Below are 15,461 nucleotides of genomic sequence, written 5' to 3' on the forward strand. Positions count from 1 at the left end.
CGCCCCATAAATTCCGCTCGGTACATTACAAAAAAAATTTCCCCTTTCAGATAACCAGAAGCAAATTACTTCAATTTTGCAATGTCGTTTCCTCACAATACTCACTGTCTATTCACTTCTCTACCACCTCGACTGCAGCCTTGTTCAACCTGTTCATGATTGCTAGCCCTTCGTTTGTTTCGTCCACACCCTCCACAAAGATAATATCCACCTTGTCTTCCTCATCCACTTGTCTCAATAACTTGAATAAATTTCTCGAAATGTCCTCTCCACTTTTACCTAAATCTTTAACAACTTCTATGCCTTTGAAATCCTTAAACTGTTTTGATTTTAGTAATGCAACTTTTGTCTGGTTCAAGTCTATATGGTTTGACTTTACATATTCAGCAATCAGTTCCTCTCCATTGCCGCAATTGATGAATAATATAACCTTTGCATTTGGTGAATAATGCTTATACTTCATTCCGGGTGTTTTCACCGCCTCGTTACTTTCGGCTGTCCGCTTGGCAATCTGCACATGTTCCCACTCCTCTCCCCCAACTCTTTTCAACTCCTCTACCGAGATTCCACCAGGACGAAGAAGCATTGGTGGTGAACAAAGGCCATTTACCACAGTTGATTCCACTCCAACATCACTCAGCCCACCGTCCAAAACAATCGGTATTTTCCCCAGCAAGTCGTGCATTACATGTTGCGCCATTGTAGGGCTCGGTTTAGTCGATGAATTGGCCGAGGGAGCAGCTAATGGCAAATCGCTGATTGCAATCAATGCCCTGGCAACTGGATGCTGGGGCATCCTCACGGCAAAAGTATCCTGATTTGCGGTGACATACTTGGAAATGGGTGAACCTTTATGCACAGGTAGTAGAATAGTCAATGGACCGGGCCAAAACTCATCTATCAATCTCTGGTAAATTTGTGGTATTTTGTAATCTGGAGGTAGAAGCTTCTTTTGCAACTGGGCAAGTGACGATACGTGAACAATCAATGGGTTATCTGCTGGTCTATTCTTGGCTCTGTAAATGGATTTCACCGATTCGTCAGACAATGCCGACCCACCAAGACCATAAACTGTTTCAGTGGGAAACCCAATCACATTGTCGGTGGTTTGCAACTCCTTTGCTGCGATTTTAAGATTTTCTTCAGTCTCCTTATCATTGATACGAGGTAGGAGTTGATCTTTTGAGAAGATTATCAGCTCTGGTTTAACCTTGAGGAGTTTAGTGGTGAACGACATGGCTCGCAGTAGACTTTTCATGAACCTATTTACAATGAGTAAAGGTCAATCTTTTGAGTCTAGAATTGTGAAAAGAGAGAGAGAGAGAGAGAGAGAGAGAGATGTCGGAGATGCGATGACAAAAAAAGAAAACCAAAAAAAAAAAAAGAAAAATAATTAGTGTCGTGTTTAGGTTATACGACACAACACTGGAAATCTATACACACACAAAGTCTTGTCTAAAAGATTAGACACTCGCCTATAATCGTCTTCTCTTTATCATTCAATTCTTCATAATAGTGACCGAAGTTGCCAAGATTCTTGCTTGTACATTCTCTGAAAAATTCCACCAACAAGGTCTTCAAACTATCATCATCAGGCTTGTCCTTGTGATCATCGTTAATGTACGCCTTCAACTTGGCAAAGTTGGGCACTCCAATATCATCCATATCTTCCCACCCATCCTCATCATCGTCAGCATGTACATCATTGTTATTTGCCTTTTGTTCCTCGTCTTCTTCTTCTTCTTCTATTTCTTCTTCTACGACTGCATGGGCTTGTGCATAATCGCCAACTCCTGGTTGTTGGCATTGGAACTGCAACTCTCCAACCAAGAGCTTCAAAATTTTTAATGCTGCCGAGATTTGGGTATATCTATCCGGCATCGATTTGGCCATGGATCTTGTAATAATCAAGTCTCCATCATATGGGATAATCTCACCATTCACCAACAAATTGGAAATTCTCGGGTCACCCAAGGTGAATATTCTCGCCAATGCTAGTGAGTTTTGCTTTATTTGATCAAATCCTCTAGTAACTTCGTATGAATCAAACCAGATGGGCAATACCGCCTCTAATCCAGATTTGCCATTCACCACCATGCTGCTTAAAAAGTTGATTGTATCTTGTGGAGACTTTAACACGAGCTTGCAAAATACCATAATCAAGTTTTCAATTGTGACGGATTCTTTTGCAATTACAAGTCGATTGACAGTCGCTTCAAGGATTTGGATCAATAACCCTGGAGATAAATAGTCTTGAAATTCGCTCACTAGTGATGCCACTATCAATCCACATTTATTTGCAGCACTATCGGACAACTGGGGAGATAAAAACTTGGAGACAATTTGCATCATTGACTCAAGTCCGGAAACGCCAGATGGATCTTTGTAGTTGATGAACAAACCGGATGCTTTGCAGATCAATTCATCAAACACTTCACCACCACTTTGGAGTACCTGGTCGTCTGATGATTTAAGTAAGACATTTTGTAATATTGGATACGCGTATTCAAATATTTTGGCGGGCAATTCCCCAGGGGCTGATTTCACAATTATACCAAGATGTTCCAAACTCAAATACAACTGAGGTGTATATTCGCCATTGCTCTGCTCCATAACTTCAAATATAAAAGGCAACGATTTTTCACAAGCATTGATGTAGTCTTGAGTGTCAATGCCTAGTAATAGCTCAGTTAAGCAGTCTGAGGAATCAGAGATTAACTGCACATTGGCTGGGTCCTTGAATGCAATTTTGAAAATCAAGTCAACGACGGAAACCCCAACTACAATTTGTGACTTTGCTGCATTTGATTGGTTGATTGATATTGCCAGTGTTATAGCCTCCAACAAGACAGGGAGTCCATCTTCCTCACACTCATCCACCAACGAGTAAACAAGTTGAAATATGGTTAACTGAAGAGAGTTGTCCAAGGCCGAAAATTCAATCACTTGCTGGAAATACCCACAGCTGACAAGCGCAGACACCCGGATTAGCGCATCTCCCTTTTCGGCAAACGAAATAATGTCGGCAAACACCCTACGTGCCTCTTTTTCCATGAAATTTTCAAAGTACTTTGGCAAAAGTAATATGCATCGAGACGCAACTATCTTGCTGTTATAAGTTATAATTGAAAGCAACCTGTTCAATTCAACTTCTGGTAGCTTCACATCGTTTGACAACAAGCCTTCCAATGTGTAAAGCTCGGCCTCTAGTAATCTCTCATCAGTGAAAAACTGTCCGACAATCAAATTGCAAATCCCACGGGCATCGGTTTCATTCAATTCACCCCAAAAGTCTAGTATTGCATCACGAGCAATAATGTCCACGGATAGGCCAGTAATATCACTCACATACAGATTGATGTCTTCATCATACTCTTCCAATTTCTCCTTAGGCAATGCCGAGCACACAACTGCATCATTGTAAAATTCCTCAATGGGGGACACGCTGGAAATCAGTACATCGTGTTGAATACTAGCTATAGTGTTGAACAAGTTGTAAATCAAAGCATTGAGAGTTTCTTGTGCATCCAACTCGGACAGCTGGGGCGCATCAAACGTGTTCAACGCAACAGCATTGTACACCGGAGCTAACAAATGCAAGTTTTGAACCGTGGCTATCATCAAGTTTCGTTTCAAATCGATTGCAATCCGCTTGTGGAAGTGGCCCACGACTGAAGCAAGTACTTTGAATAAGTTGCTTTTGAAGTCCAACTGAATCAAATTCGTGCCGTCTGATTTTATCAAGTTCAACAAAATTTGTAAAGTTTCGTTAATCTGTTGAAGAACAGTCTCCTTCCTAGCTGCATTGGCAAACGCTTCAGGACTCTCATAAACTGCCACAACGTTCTCATACAACTTTAAAGCTTGTTTTTTTACCGAGATGTTTACCCCCGAGTTTTGCAAGATTTGGTTCAAATGGGTGTTGATACCAAGACCCACCCCCTCATTCCAAAATTGCTCTTCTGTGATCAAATCATCGATCAAATCGGTCAACACTTGCAATCCACCCAACATTGCATCCTCATTGCTCAAATCAGAAGCAGCTGTATACAATTGATTAATCAAGTCCGGCCATTCGTCAGGGTAATCAACCGATGCAATCTGCACAATCGCGTAAGCAGCCCCATTTCTGAGTTTGGAATTTCCCGACCCCAAAACCAATTCCAACAATTTAGTTCTCACAACTTTCTTCAACTCTTGATCAATTGGCGGTCCAATGAAAGAAGGGAACCCCAATGACCAGAACTTGGGCACTAGTCTTTTCAAGTGAAGTAAACAAGATTGTCGGATATCAACAGAGATCGAATTGTTTAGTGATGCTTCTAGTATTAAATACGTAGTCTCGGATGGGTTCTGTTTCACAACCTCATTGAATTCTAGCTCTGAAGATTTTCGAACAATGTTATCTGGAGACGTCTGGTTGACGATCAATTGAAGTAAATCTGGCATTGGTCTCACAAATTAATTCCCTGATGGAGATGGGGGAAATATCTGGAAAACATATCAAAATAGCGAAAAAAAATAAAAATAAAAAAAAAGTTGTGACGCGCAAAAAAACACATATTGTCGCATCAAATTTGCAAACACGCGCAGGTGAATAAATACTACGATCCACTCTACACTTGAATTCAACTCTAATAACTTTAAATTCAAATATTTTATACACATTCACTTTACAAGTAAATCTTCTGCATCCACATCGTCAATATGTTCAGTAGTCGGCTTTTCCAAATCAGTACCATGGATTCTTTTTGGAGTACGCTTTTCAATTTGCACAACCTTCCATGGCTCCATAACTGGACATTGGTTGAAAATATAATCCATCTCTTCCAATGTACGACCTGCAGTTTCAGGGTAAAGAAAATAAATGGCTGGTGCCATCAAAATATTGATTACAGCAAAGATGGTGTAAGTGTAGTACTTGATGTGTTCAAAAGCAACTGGGGTAATCATAACTATAAGAAAGTTGAATGCCCAGTTACTTGCTGTTGATAATGCAGCAGTAGGAGCTCTCAATTGCAATGCCGAAATTTCAGGCGGGTATAACCATGTTGCACCAAGGTACGTCATACCGAAAACGGAATTGAAAACAAACAAAAACACAGTGGCGGCAACACCAGCCGAGGTGCTGCTCTTGCCTGTATCGTAAGCCACTTGTGATTTCCATGCGGCAACAGTCAATGCTACCATCGAAAGAGACTGGCCAATAGCACCCCAGAATAACAATTTCCTTCTCCCAACTCTTTCAATAAACAAGATTCCAAAAAGTGACGCCAAAAAGTACTCAGTACCGTTACAAGCAGCAAGAATTCTCGATTGAAGTGGTTCCATGTGAAGATAGTTTTGGAAAATGGTTCCAGCATAGTATGTGATCAAATTGATTCCCGAAATTTGTTGCATAATCTGGGACCAGCATGCCAAACTCAACCGATGGAAATTTCTGGTTGCCCCTTGCGTAGTCAATGCTTTGAGACTGAAGCCTTGATCATTAGATTTCTCCAAGTCAAGAGCACTTTGAATCTCAGTCAACTGATCAGTTATCTTTTCATCTCCTTCAGGAAGGTTGTACAATGCACTAAACACAATCCTGGCTTCTCTAACCCTTCCCTTGGCCATTAACCAACGTGGTGATTCTGGGAATTTGAAAACAAAAACAATCAAAAGGATTGGGAATATGACTTGAAGCACAACGGGGATTCTCCAGGAAATGGCTTTGCTGTCATTTCCACCTCTATCAACAAAGTAAAACCCAAAATCGATCCAATACGAAATAGCAATTCCCAAAGTGATCAAACTACCCTCCATCATAATCAACTTACCTCTCGACTTGGCTTTACTCATTTCCGACGACCAAACAGGCACAGTGGAGGTCAAGTAACCAGTTCCAAACCCAGAAAATACTCTTGCAATTGCCAAATGCGTCACCGTGAATGCCGAAGCTTGCAAGGCAGCTCCAATCAAAACAATAACACATCCCAAAAACATACATTTGATTCTCCCCAACCTGTCACCAAGATAAACGGTTGACAAAGCAGCAAACCCACAGCCTAGTTCATAAACGGCAATAACTGCCCCCTGTAGCGTTGAGTTGACACTTGCTTTCATTGAGGGAAACGTTTTCTCAAACGAGTCAAGACTCAATAAACTTCCATAAACACCTTGATCATAACCAAATAGCAAGAAACCTACACCAGCAAACACTGAGACGGCATAGTTTAGTTTTGGTCCAGACATTCCCAAAAATGTATGTACTCTTTCAGGGTCTTCGCATTCATTCAAATCGACATTTTGAAACTGTTTGGATGTCCCAGAGAGCTGGTCGCTCTCAGAAACTGTTGCTTTAACTTCGTCGGAATCCATAGTGGGTGATAACATGGAAAAGAAGCAACAGATTTCATTTCAGAGCTGTTTGGCAAAATTGTCCCTTATTTATATAGTACTATCCCTCCAGCTGAAACCCTCTCCCCCCACTCCCTCCAGATTTCAGAATCAATAGCGTGTTTCTGTTTATAGTTTGTTGCACAACATATGCCGTTCCAGTAATAAAAACAATGTACACAAAATAGCTCAGTTATTGTTCTTTGAAGGAAAATTTTTTTACAAACCTCCAACTTTGAGTTTATGCATGCACAATAGCCAATGTTGCAGCAAATTTGCTAATGTGGGGGGAAGGATGCGCACTTTGTTTCAAGCTAGGATTGTAGGTGAAGAGTAGAGCCATAAACTGGTCAAGCTGCTCTCATGCAGCCAAACGACGAGTGCAATCTATAATTGCAACCAGGGTTTATCTTTATTCCGCGCTTTCTCGAAATAAAGGTGGGGAAGAAGAATTTAGTGCAAAGTAACAAAACAATAAAGCTATTTATATACAGGATGTGCGGAGTTCGGGTACGTTACATTTGTTTGCAGAAATATTTGTCTGCGGAGTGCTATTGCTTGATTTGAGGTGTATGTCGTTTATAGAGTGGTTTCTGCAGCTTCTGGCCACGATCCTTCGGAGATGGGCAGTTGGTGCAATACGTTTTTATTGTTTGTGTTCGTTGGAATTAACGGTGCAGCACTTTATGGCGTTTTTTCTCACGTAGACAGATCAGTTGAGTTGTTCTATAAATAGTCCTTTGACACGGCCTGAGTATCACAAATTACACTTGGCTAGCATATTACTGGCTCCTTAGCTCCAGAAATCAATTACAGCCTCATTGTGTATTCCCGGTAAGCGACATTCATGTAACTCAGGAGAGCTTTTCAAGTCACCTCAAAATTTGTAGTTTACAACTCGATATAAGCTTCTCGATTAGCTATAGATTCACCAGGTTGCCAGTTGCGAGCTTCAACTTCAGGTTGCACGTAAATCAAGTAGAGCTAAACATTGCTACCCAAGAATACCATTTTGTGGATATTCTCTCCAGTCACGTTAGATTCGCCAAGCTTTTCACTTTTTAGTTGTCATAAATTGATCCCACGGCAAATTTCTTTTTTTTTTTTATTTTTTCCTTTGCTTTAATGTCACACGGAGTTAATACTTACACAAAAAATGGATGGATGAAATTTTCCATTGAATGGCTTTAAAAACTAAATTTAATCACTACGTCATTACGTCATGACATCAAACTATACCCACCAGTTCCAACTCGCAGAGACCAACACTGACCTGTTTTGAGCTCTCAAGTTTACTCGAGTGTAGTCCTTCCCTTCAAGAGAGAATGGTCCAATATTCCCAAGAAACACAACCAAGTTAACACAACGGATAATCTGCAGTTCACGCACAGCAGTCACGTACACAAACTTAGTATGTGGAGAAGACAATAGTCAAACACGCCACAAACTCGGAGCGCCGATGGAAAGGATACTCTCATTCTCAAAGCATTTATCTTCTAAACAAGTAAACTTTCTCTTAATATTCAACTCTAAACTGGGTACTATACATTTCTTGTACTTCTATCTAACAAGGAAAGTAACAACAAAAAATCAACAAAAAGCCAAAGCCAAAGCCAAAGCCAAACCAATTAAATATTGGATGGTTCAATATTCCAGATATTCTCAGCGTATTCATCAATGCATCGATCACTAGAGAAGAAGCCCATATTGGCAACACTCCAAACCGATTTCCTAACCCATCTCTTCAAGTGGTCCTCATCCTCGGCATCAGCACCATGGTGACCAAACACATTTTCAACTTTTCTTTGCGCATCCAAATACAAGTCGAAATCATCCGAAACAAGATAATTATCACCATGATCTCTAATACTCTCAATCAAAGGTTTGAAATCATCCGGGTTACCAAATTGCCCACTGAGAATAGCGTCAAACACTTTTTGCAAAGTCTTGGGGATATGAACCCCGTCAACAAAATGTTTATGTCTTATTTCATCAACTGACTCAGCCAAGTTTCCAAAAAGGAAAATGTTTTCTTCACCAATTTCACGCGTGATTTCAACATTGGCTCCATCAACAGTACCAATGATTAACCCACCATTCAAGGCGAACTTCATATTGGATGTACCTGAAGCCTCTGTTCCTGCAGTGGAAATGTGGTTGGACAAGTCGGATCCAGGACAGATAATCTCAGCTTTTGAAACATTGTAATCGGGGATGAAAACAACTTTTAAAAGATTGTCAATGCCAGTGTCATTGTTGACAACCTCACCCACTTTACAAATCAAGTGAATGATAGTTTTGGCCATGTAGTAACCTGGCGCAGCTTTACCACCAAAGATGGAGGCTTTGGAAATGTAGTATTTCTCCTTGATCTCATCAATAGAGACGCCTTTTGCAATCAATTCCTTGATATGCAAATATCTGTAAATGACTGAAAAGATATTCATTTGTTGTCTCTTGTACTCATGGATTCTCTTGACTTGAACATCAAAGAGTAAAGTAGGGTCAACATCAACATCAGTTTCTTGTTTAATCAAAGCTGCCAATCTACGTTTGTTGTTGAACTTGATGGCGTCCCATTCTCGCAAAAACTTTTCATCATCAATGAAATTCTCCAACTTCTTCAATCTACCCAAATTGGTCAAGTACTCATAATTTGGATCATCCAACTTCTTGGCAATCAATGCCGCCAATTCAGGGTTGGCTTGTCTCAACCACCGTCTTGGAGTGATACCATTGGTAACATTTGTGAATTTATCAGGACCAAAAATCTTGACAAAATCTTTGAAAATGGTGGTCTTGATCAATTCTGAGTGCAACTCGGCAACACCATTAACCTTGTGCGAGCCAACAATAGCCAAGTAAGCCATTCTCACCGATTTAGGATATCCTTCTTCAATAATGGACGCACTTCTCAACAAGTCGCGGTCTTTAGGGAATTTATGCTCGACGTCTTTCAAGAAGAAATAGTTGATATCATAAATGATTTCCAAATGTCTTGGAAGCAAATGACCAATAACGTCAACTGGCCATTTTTCTAAAGCTTCAGCCAAAACTGTATGATTGGTATATGCAAAGACTTTGGTTACAATTGACCATGCATAATCCCAATCCAAACCTTCCAAATCAACCAAAATTCTTTGCAATTCAACAATTGCCAACGTTGGGTGCGTATCGTTCAATTGAATAGCAACTTGATCAGGAAACTTATCCCAGTTGGTTTTGTGATTCTTTTTGAATCGGCGAACAATATCGTGCAAAGAAGCAGCCACCCAAAAGTATTGTTGTTTCAATCTCAACTCTTTCCCTTGCTCAAAGTTATCATTAGGGTAAAGCACAGCAGTAATAGCTTCTGCTCTTTGTTGAGCAGCTACAGATTGTTGATAATCACCTGCATTGAATTTAGTGAAATCAAACTCATGAGTAGGCTTGGCATTCCACAATCTCAAATTATTTGTATTGTCGGTGTTGTATCCTGGAACTGGGAAATCTGCAGGAACGGCCAAGATTCTTTCACCACCACTCCAGCTCTTCTTCACTTTGCCGGTGTTGGGGTCTTGCTCTTGATAAACATACCCGTAAAAGTCAACGGGGATTCGGATTTCATGTCTATCCAAAACCCAAGGATTGGTGTATCTCAACCAATAATCTGGAGTTTCCACTTGATAGCTATCGATAATCTTTTGTTTAAAGATACCGTACTGGTAGTTGAGACCATATCCCCAACCAGAGTAGTTTTTCGAAGACAAGGAATCAACAAAACACGCGGCCAATCTACCCAACCCACCATTACCCAAACCAGCATCTGGCTCTTGCTCCAACACATCCTCCAAGCTGAAGCCTAAATCCTTCAACGATTCCCTAGTATTCTGCTCACATTTCAAATTTATCAAAGCGTTATCCATGGCTCTTCCCATCAAAAACTCCAACGACAAATAATAAACTCTTTTCCCATCTTGAATGGTTTGTCTCTGTTGCGTATTGGACCAATCAATCACCAACGCATCTCTAACCGTATTTGCAGCAGCTTGATACGCAGCCAATTCGTCACAGTTGTACATGGACCTACCCAACGACATTTCAACATGGTTTACAAACTCCTTTTCAAACTTGTCGGGATTGTCAACAATTGTATGGACATTGTCCGATTTGTTGCGGGGGCCTCGGTAGTTTGAGTCCAAGATGTCCAATTGGGAGTATTTGAACCATGCTTCTTTTGCCGAGGCGGGAATTTCGGCATCCAAGGCAATAATTTGGTTGGGGGTGAACCCAGTATTGGTTCTCTTTAAGGGCGGGTGTGGTAAAGTTGATGGAGTGAGGTAATCTTGAGACATTTGCGCAAAGAGGGACGGAAGGCTAGGAAGGACAGGAAGTTCAACACAATATGAGCTCAATTGAAAGAAGTTGTGATGAATGCTTAAATATTTAAAAGTAAAAGTAAAAGGGGGTTCAAAGAGAATTGTCTAGTTCTTTTTTTTTTTAGTTAGTTTTGGAGGTTTTGTGTAAGTCAATAGTTTATTAATAGAGGGTAGGGAGGATTAAAAAATGCCGGAGTTTAGTAGGTAGTGCCCAATATATGCATTCGGAACAGTGTTATACGAAAGCTTACTTCTATCATTGGGATAGTTTCCTGTTAAGATTCCTCTCGTTCAGTCCTACTGCTCACAGCCGCTGCAAAAGGAGAATCCAGTGTACTGGCACATTTCCTGACAAGAAGTGCATCAACTGATACAAAAAAAAAAATTGATCATCCGATAATTACAAGTAGACAAATAGCAAGATTAACCCTATCGTCTAACTCTAAACACCAAGCAACAATGTAACTAAGCACATTAACCATTTGAATAATAAGATGTAGGAGCACTTTGTATGCGAACGATGCGTTGTGTGTGTTACCCCCCAACAAAAAACAAACTATATCTGTGGCTCTTAAGTGTATATTGTACAAAAGAAAAAAAAAAAAAAAAGAATAGCTTTGAGCGCTTGAAGAACGTGTGTGTGTGTGGGGGGAAGAAAAAGAAAGAGAGAAAGAGAGAGATTCCGTCTTTCATTCTCTTTTCTGTTTTGTCTTTGTTTTTGTTTGTTGCAATTTTGCGCAATATGTGTGTGTGTGTTTGGGTGTGTTTGGGTGTGTGTATACATATATAATACAGCAACAATTGTATCTATCACCTTCTTATTAGTCCGTATATCACGGTGCTTACTATTGCTAGCATAGATTGTATGGTACACTGACTTTGCAGCGGCTTCTCAATTTGTCTCTATGTATTTGAAGTAATGAAATCGAGCTGCTCTCAGTTGTTAATCAGTGTCGTGTCGCAAAACTTTCATTCAATAGTTTTGAAAGAAAAATTAGACAACAAATTCGACATCTCAGAAAAATTTCGCTTCTTTTTGCCCGTCACGTCTCAAACAAACATAGAGCAGTCCAAGAAGCTTCCTTATTTGCACAGTCATGTCGGAACAATACCCACCTAAAAGCATTGTTCTAGCTAAAGTCAAAGGATACCCAGCATGGCCAGCAATGGTGTTAGATGTATCCTTATTACCATCACATATTCTCAACAAACGACCCATGAATAAACAACACGAACCAACGCCCAATATCATACCCATAAAATTCTTTAGCGATGATACTTATATATGGATCAAGTCTACTGATATCAAACCATTGAGCCAAGAAGACATAGCTGCGCATTTTTTTCAAAGCTCCAAGAAGAGGAGAAAGGATACTGTTTTGGATCAAGCTTTTCAACTTGCCAAAGATCCATTGGATATGAAGGAGTTTATTAAATATGGATCAAAGGGAGCACCAGAAGGTGTGGACGCTAATGCGGGTGATGATGTTGTTGACACAGGAGAAGAAGAAGAAGAGGAGGAGGAGGAGGAGGATGTCGTGGTGAAGGTTCCACCTCGTAAAAAACAAAAAGTGGTTGCACCTGCACTGGCTGTGGACAAGAAAAGTCTAGCAGAGGCAAAGAAACGAGAAGAAGAGGAGTTGTTAGCTCAGTATGACTCCGACTGGGGAGTACAGGACTTTAACAAGTACAGTATCAAAGAGGGAAATTATATTTACGATAGTCTAGAGGAACAAAAGACTGTTTTTGCCAAAGTACCCGAAGCCAGCGAGTTCTCGCAGCTCTATGAAAAGGCAATTGCAAAATTCAGGCAGATTGAAGAGGATGTTCTTGAGCAATTGTTGACTGAAAAACCCAACATCGATGAACTCTGTCATTTGTTGACTCAATTTCTGAGTTTGATTAGTAAAGTGCCCAGATCGGTAATATCAAAGAGCAAATTGTTACGAGCACTTATTGTGGATCAAAGAAAACAAGTTAGTGAGGATGATGATGGTCAAGGTCAACTTCAATTCAAAGAAAGGGCTAGCAAGATTTTGAAAAGATTGGGGATCGAAGTAAGAGAGAATATAGAGGAGGATTTTGAAGCAAAGAGTGAAGCAGTTTCTGCGCAACTGACACCCACCAGCACAGTTCAGTCTACACCTGAAGTAGTAGAACCGGTAGACCCGGTAAAGGAAGAGGTTGTGGTCAAAGTGGATGGGGTAACTGTCAATCCAGTGGACTCGCCTTTGAAACACGAAGTTCAAATCAATGGAAACTAAGTAGCTCATCTCTCAGAACATACTAGCAATGTAACACTTTCTTCAAAGCAGTCCTTAGTAGAACTTGTTCCTCCTATTCGCCCTATTGCCCCATCGCCCCATCGCCCTTATCGCCGTTTGATTGCGTATAGGACTATAATTGAACCAAGCACGACTTCTGCACTATTAGTGCAAGTAAATTCGTAAATGTTGCACATCCATACACACATACTAAGCAAATTGTGAAATCCCAATTGGGCAATAAAATCAACAACCAAAATAAGGGAAAGAGAGAGAAAGAGAGAGAGACAGAAGGGAAAAATAAAAATCTCTCTTTGACTAACTAGGAAACCATCCAAAAATATATATACACAAGATTGGTTTTTATAAACACAGACAGTCATAGAGATACATTTATATACACACACAACTGTGGCCGTATGTATAAAATTTCCAAAAGCAAACAACAGGAACACAAGTGCGCATATGAGAAGTCTTGAGGGAGTGTGCATGGGAAAACTGCCACTGATTCTCAAATTGTAAACAACTTTGTTATTAAATTTTGATTTTCAACAGTTGAATCAAGCAGTTACCCCGATTAGGAAGGTCGTTATTGCGTGAAGTTTTTTCTACACAGATTCATGCTACAGCGCACTCTTTGTACGCCACCGTTGTTGTATCTCAATAGACCAAAGTTGATGATACTAACATTTACTTTAGATGTCAACCAAAATTGAGGAAACTGCCGAGTATGAAACTGGCGTCAATGGGAACCCAATCAACAACGCTACCCAAGCCAATCCACCCGATGATGACGACGACGATGACATTCCATCATCTGGCAAGACTCAAAAGGAGAGAAGAAAGATAGAGATCAAGTTTATCCAAGATAAGAGCAGACGTCATATCACATTTAGTAAGAGAAAAGCCGGTATAATGAAGAAAGCTTACGAATTGAGTGTGTTGACAGGAACCCAAGTTCTTTTGTTGGTTGTTTCTGAAACTGGGTTAGTTTACACCTTCACCACGCCTAAATTGCAACCATTGGTTACCAAGCCAGAAGGTAAGAACTTGATTCAAGCATGTTTGAATGCTCCAGAGGAAGGGCTTGGTGGCGACCAAGACCAAAGTGATGGTGAGCAAGCTGACTCTCCTGAACAAAGCCCTGCACCTCCCGTGGCTCCACAACAACAACAACAACAACAACAACAACAGCAGCAGCCACAAGTTCAACAGCAACATGCGCAATTGCAACAACAGCATGCAGCTGCTGCCGCTGCCGCCCAACAACACCATCAGCAACAACAACAACAACAACCGCAGCCACCAATACCTGGTGGAGGTCCTGGAGGTCCTGGAGGTCCACACGGTATTCCTCAGTATGGCGGTAATCCAGGAGGTGCTCCTCCAGGACAACCGGGTCAACCGGGAGGTCAACCTGGTAATTTGCCATATGGTGACTATGCGTATTTTTCAAACATGCAAAATAGCAACATACCTAATCAACAACAATACCAATAGGGGGATTCAAGTAATGGGTGGTGGATGTGATATCTCTTTATGAAGAGAGTTTCACAACTTAGTTGCAAAACTTTCTTGTTTGTTTGTTTGTTTGGTTGTTTGTTTCTGACTACACTTTCAATTCCAGGACCTCCTTTACGTTATAACTGTATAGTCTTTTCTCTTGAAATATATTGCGTTTTTTGAAAATAAGCAAAGAGTGCACAACATTTTCGCTCAGCAAAAAAGTATTGCAAGTTGCTATAGTTCTCACTCCACTTCACTCACTCCATCCTTCACCGCACTTGAACTTACACCCCAGACAGTTGCCTACACGAATAGATGGTCAATTGTATGTTCTCTTTTTTTTTTCATTTTTTTTGCAGCCAAGTTGCCCAATTGAGAAGGTGGTGTTTTGTGGTGTGTGTGTGTGTGTGTGTGTGTAGTGAGAAGTATTCTAAAACGGGTTATTCGAGTGGCTTGAGGAATTCCTAATCAAGTAGTTGCAATTACTTGAAATGATCATTGGTGCGCAAAGGATAGAAAGAAAAAAACAAAAAGAGAACACACAGAATTGTGTCTGCTAACTGAATGGAACAGACTTTACTATCTGTCATGAGTTGTTGATTGAAACTATTAGACGTTGTTTGATCCACACCCACCTTGAAGGAGGCAGTTTGCTTTGCTGAATTCAATGGCAGAGATAAACCTCCTTACATCAAAAGGAAAATGAGTAAGTGTTTGATTGCTGGGGTTCTCTCCTCATATAAGTTCCCACATCACCGCACCATACATTTATGAGCTGTAAATTTTGTACTCCCCTCCTCAGATTATTTGTTCAATTACTTTTACCTTTGGTTGCATTTGTAATTGCTCTTTATTGGATGCATACTTTTGCAGCAATGACCACTCAAAAGGAAAGTTGAGGTATTTTTAGCTAATCAAGGCAGCCGATAATATACGAGAGATAGGGTCATGGTGT

At 40.5% G+C, this 15,461-nt stretch overlaps 6 protein-coding genes across 6 annotated transcripts; 2 read left to right on the top strand and 4 right to left on the bottom strand. All coding sequences in view use genetic code 12, as the record gives it.

The window, feature by feature from the left end:
* Nucleotides 1-112: 112 nt before the first annotated feature.
* Nucleotides 113-1,258, bottom strand: KGF57_003550 (threonylcarbamoyladenylate synthase; the record flags this gene model as incomplete). The annotated part of the gene is made up of 1 exon (XM_051752981.1): nt 113-1,258. The coding sequence occupies one exon, from the start codon at nt 1,256-1,258 to the stop codon at nt 113-115; it is 1,146 nt and encodes a 381-aa protein (XP_051608046.1).
* A 197-nt stretch (nt 1,259-1,455) lies between these two features.
* On the bottom strand, nt 1,456-4,449 carry KGF57_003551 (uncharacterized protein; the record flags this gene model as incomplete). The annotated part of the gene is made up of 1 exon (XM_051752982.1): nt 1,456-4,449. The coding sequence occupies one exon, from the start codon at nt 4,447-4,449 to the stop codon at nt 1,456-1,458; it is 2,994 nt and encodes a 997-aa protein (XP_051608047.1).
* A 219-nt stretch (nt 4,450-4,668) lies between these two features.
* HGT13 (Hgt13p) lies at nt 4,669-6,360 on the bottom strand (the record flags this gene model as incomplete). Its single annotated transcript, XM_051752983.1, has 1 exon — nt 4,669-6,360. One exon carries the CDS (start codon nt 6,358-6,360, stop codon nt 4,669-4,671), a length of 1,692 nt encoding a protein of 563 aa, XP_051608048.1.
* Nucleotides 6,361-8,006: 1,646 nt separating this feature from the next.
* Nucleotides 8,007-10,712, bottom strand: GPH1 (glycogen phosphorylase; the record flags this gene model as incomplete). Its single annotated transcript, XM_051752984.1, has 1 exon — nt 8,007-10,712. One exon carries the CDS (start codon nt 10,710-10,712, stop codon nt 8,007-8,009), a length of 2,706 nt encoding a protein of 901 aa, XP_051608049.1.
* A 1,121-nt stretch (nt 10,713-11,833) lies between these two features.
* Nucleotides 11,834-13,000, top strand: KGF57_003554 (uncharacterized protein; the record flags this gene model as incomplete). The annotated part of the gene is made up of 1 exon (XM_051752985.1): nt 11,834-13,000. The coding sequence occupies one exon, from the start codon at nt 11,834-11,836 to the stop codon at nt 12,998-13,000; it is 1,167 nt and encodes a 388-aa protein (XP_051608050.1).
* Nucleotides 13,001-13,699: 699 nt separating this feature from the next.
* MCM1 (transcription factor) lies at nt 13,700-14,500 on the top strand (the record flags this gene model as incomplete). Its single annotated transcript, XM_051752986.1, has 1 exon — nt 13,700-14,500. One exon carries the CDS (start codon nt 13,700-13,702, stop codon nt 14,498-14,500), a length of 801 nt encoding a protein of 266 aa, XP_051608051.1.
* Nucleotides 14,501-15,461: the final 961 nt, after the last annotated feature.

This window comes from Candida theae (assembly GCF_024610275.1).
Source record: "Candida theae strain CBS 12239 chromosome Unknown scaffold9, whole genome shotgun sequence".
NCBI classification, from domain to species: Eukaryota; Fungi; Ascomycota; class Pichiomycetes; order Serinales; family Debaryomycetaceae; genus Lodderomyces; species Lodderomyces theae.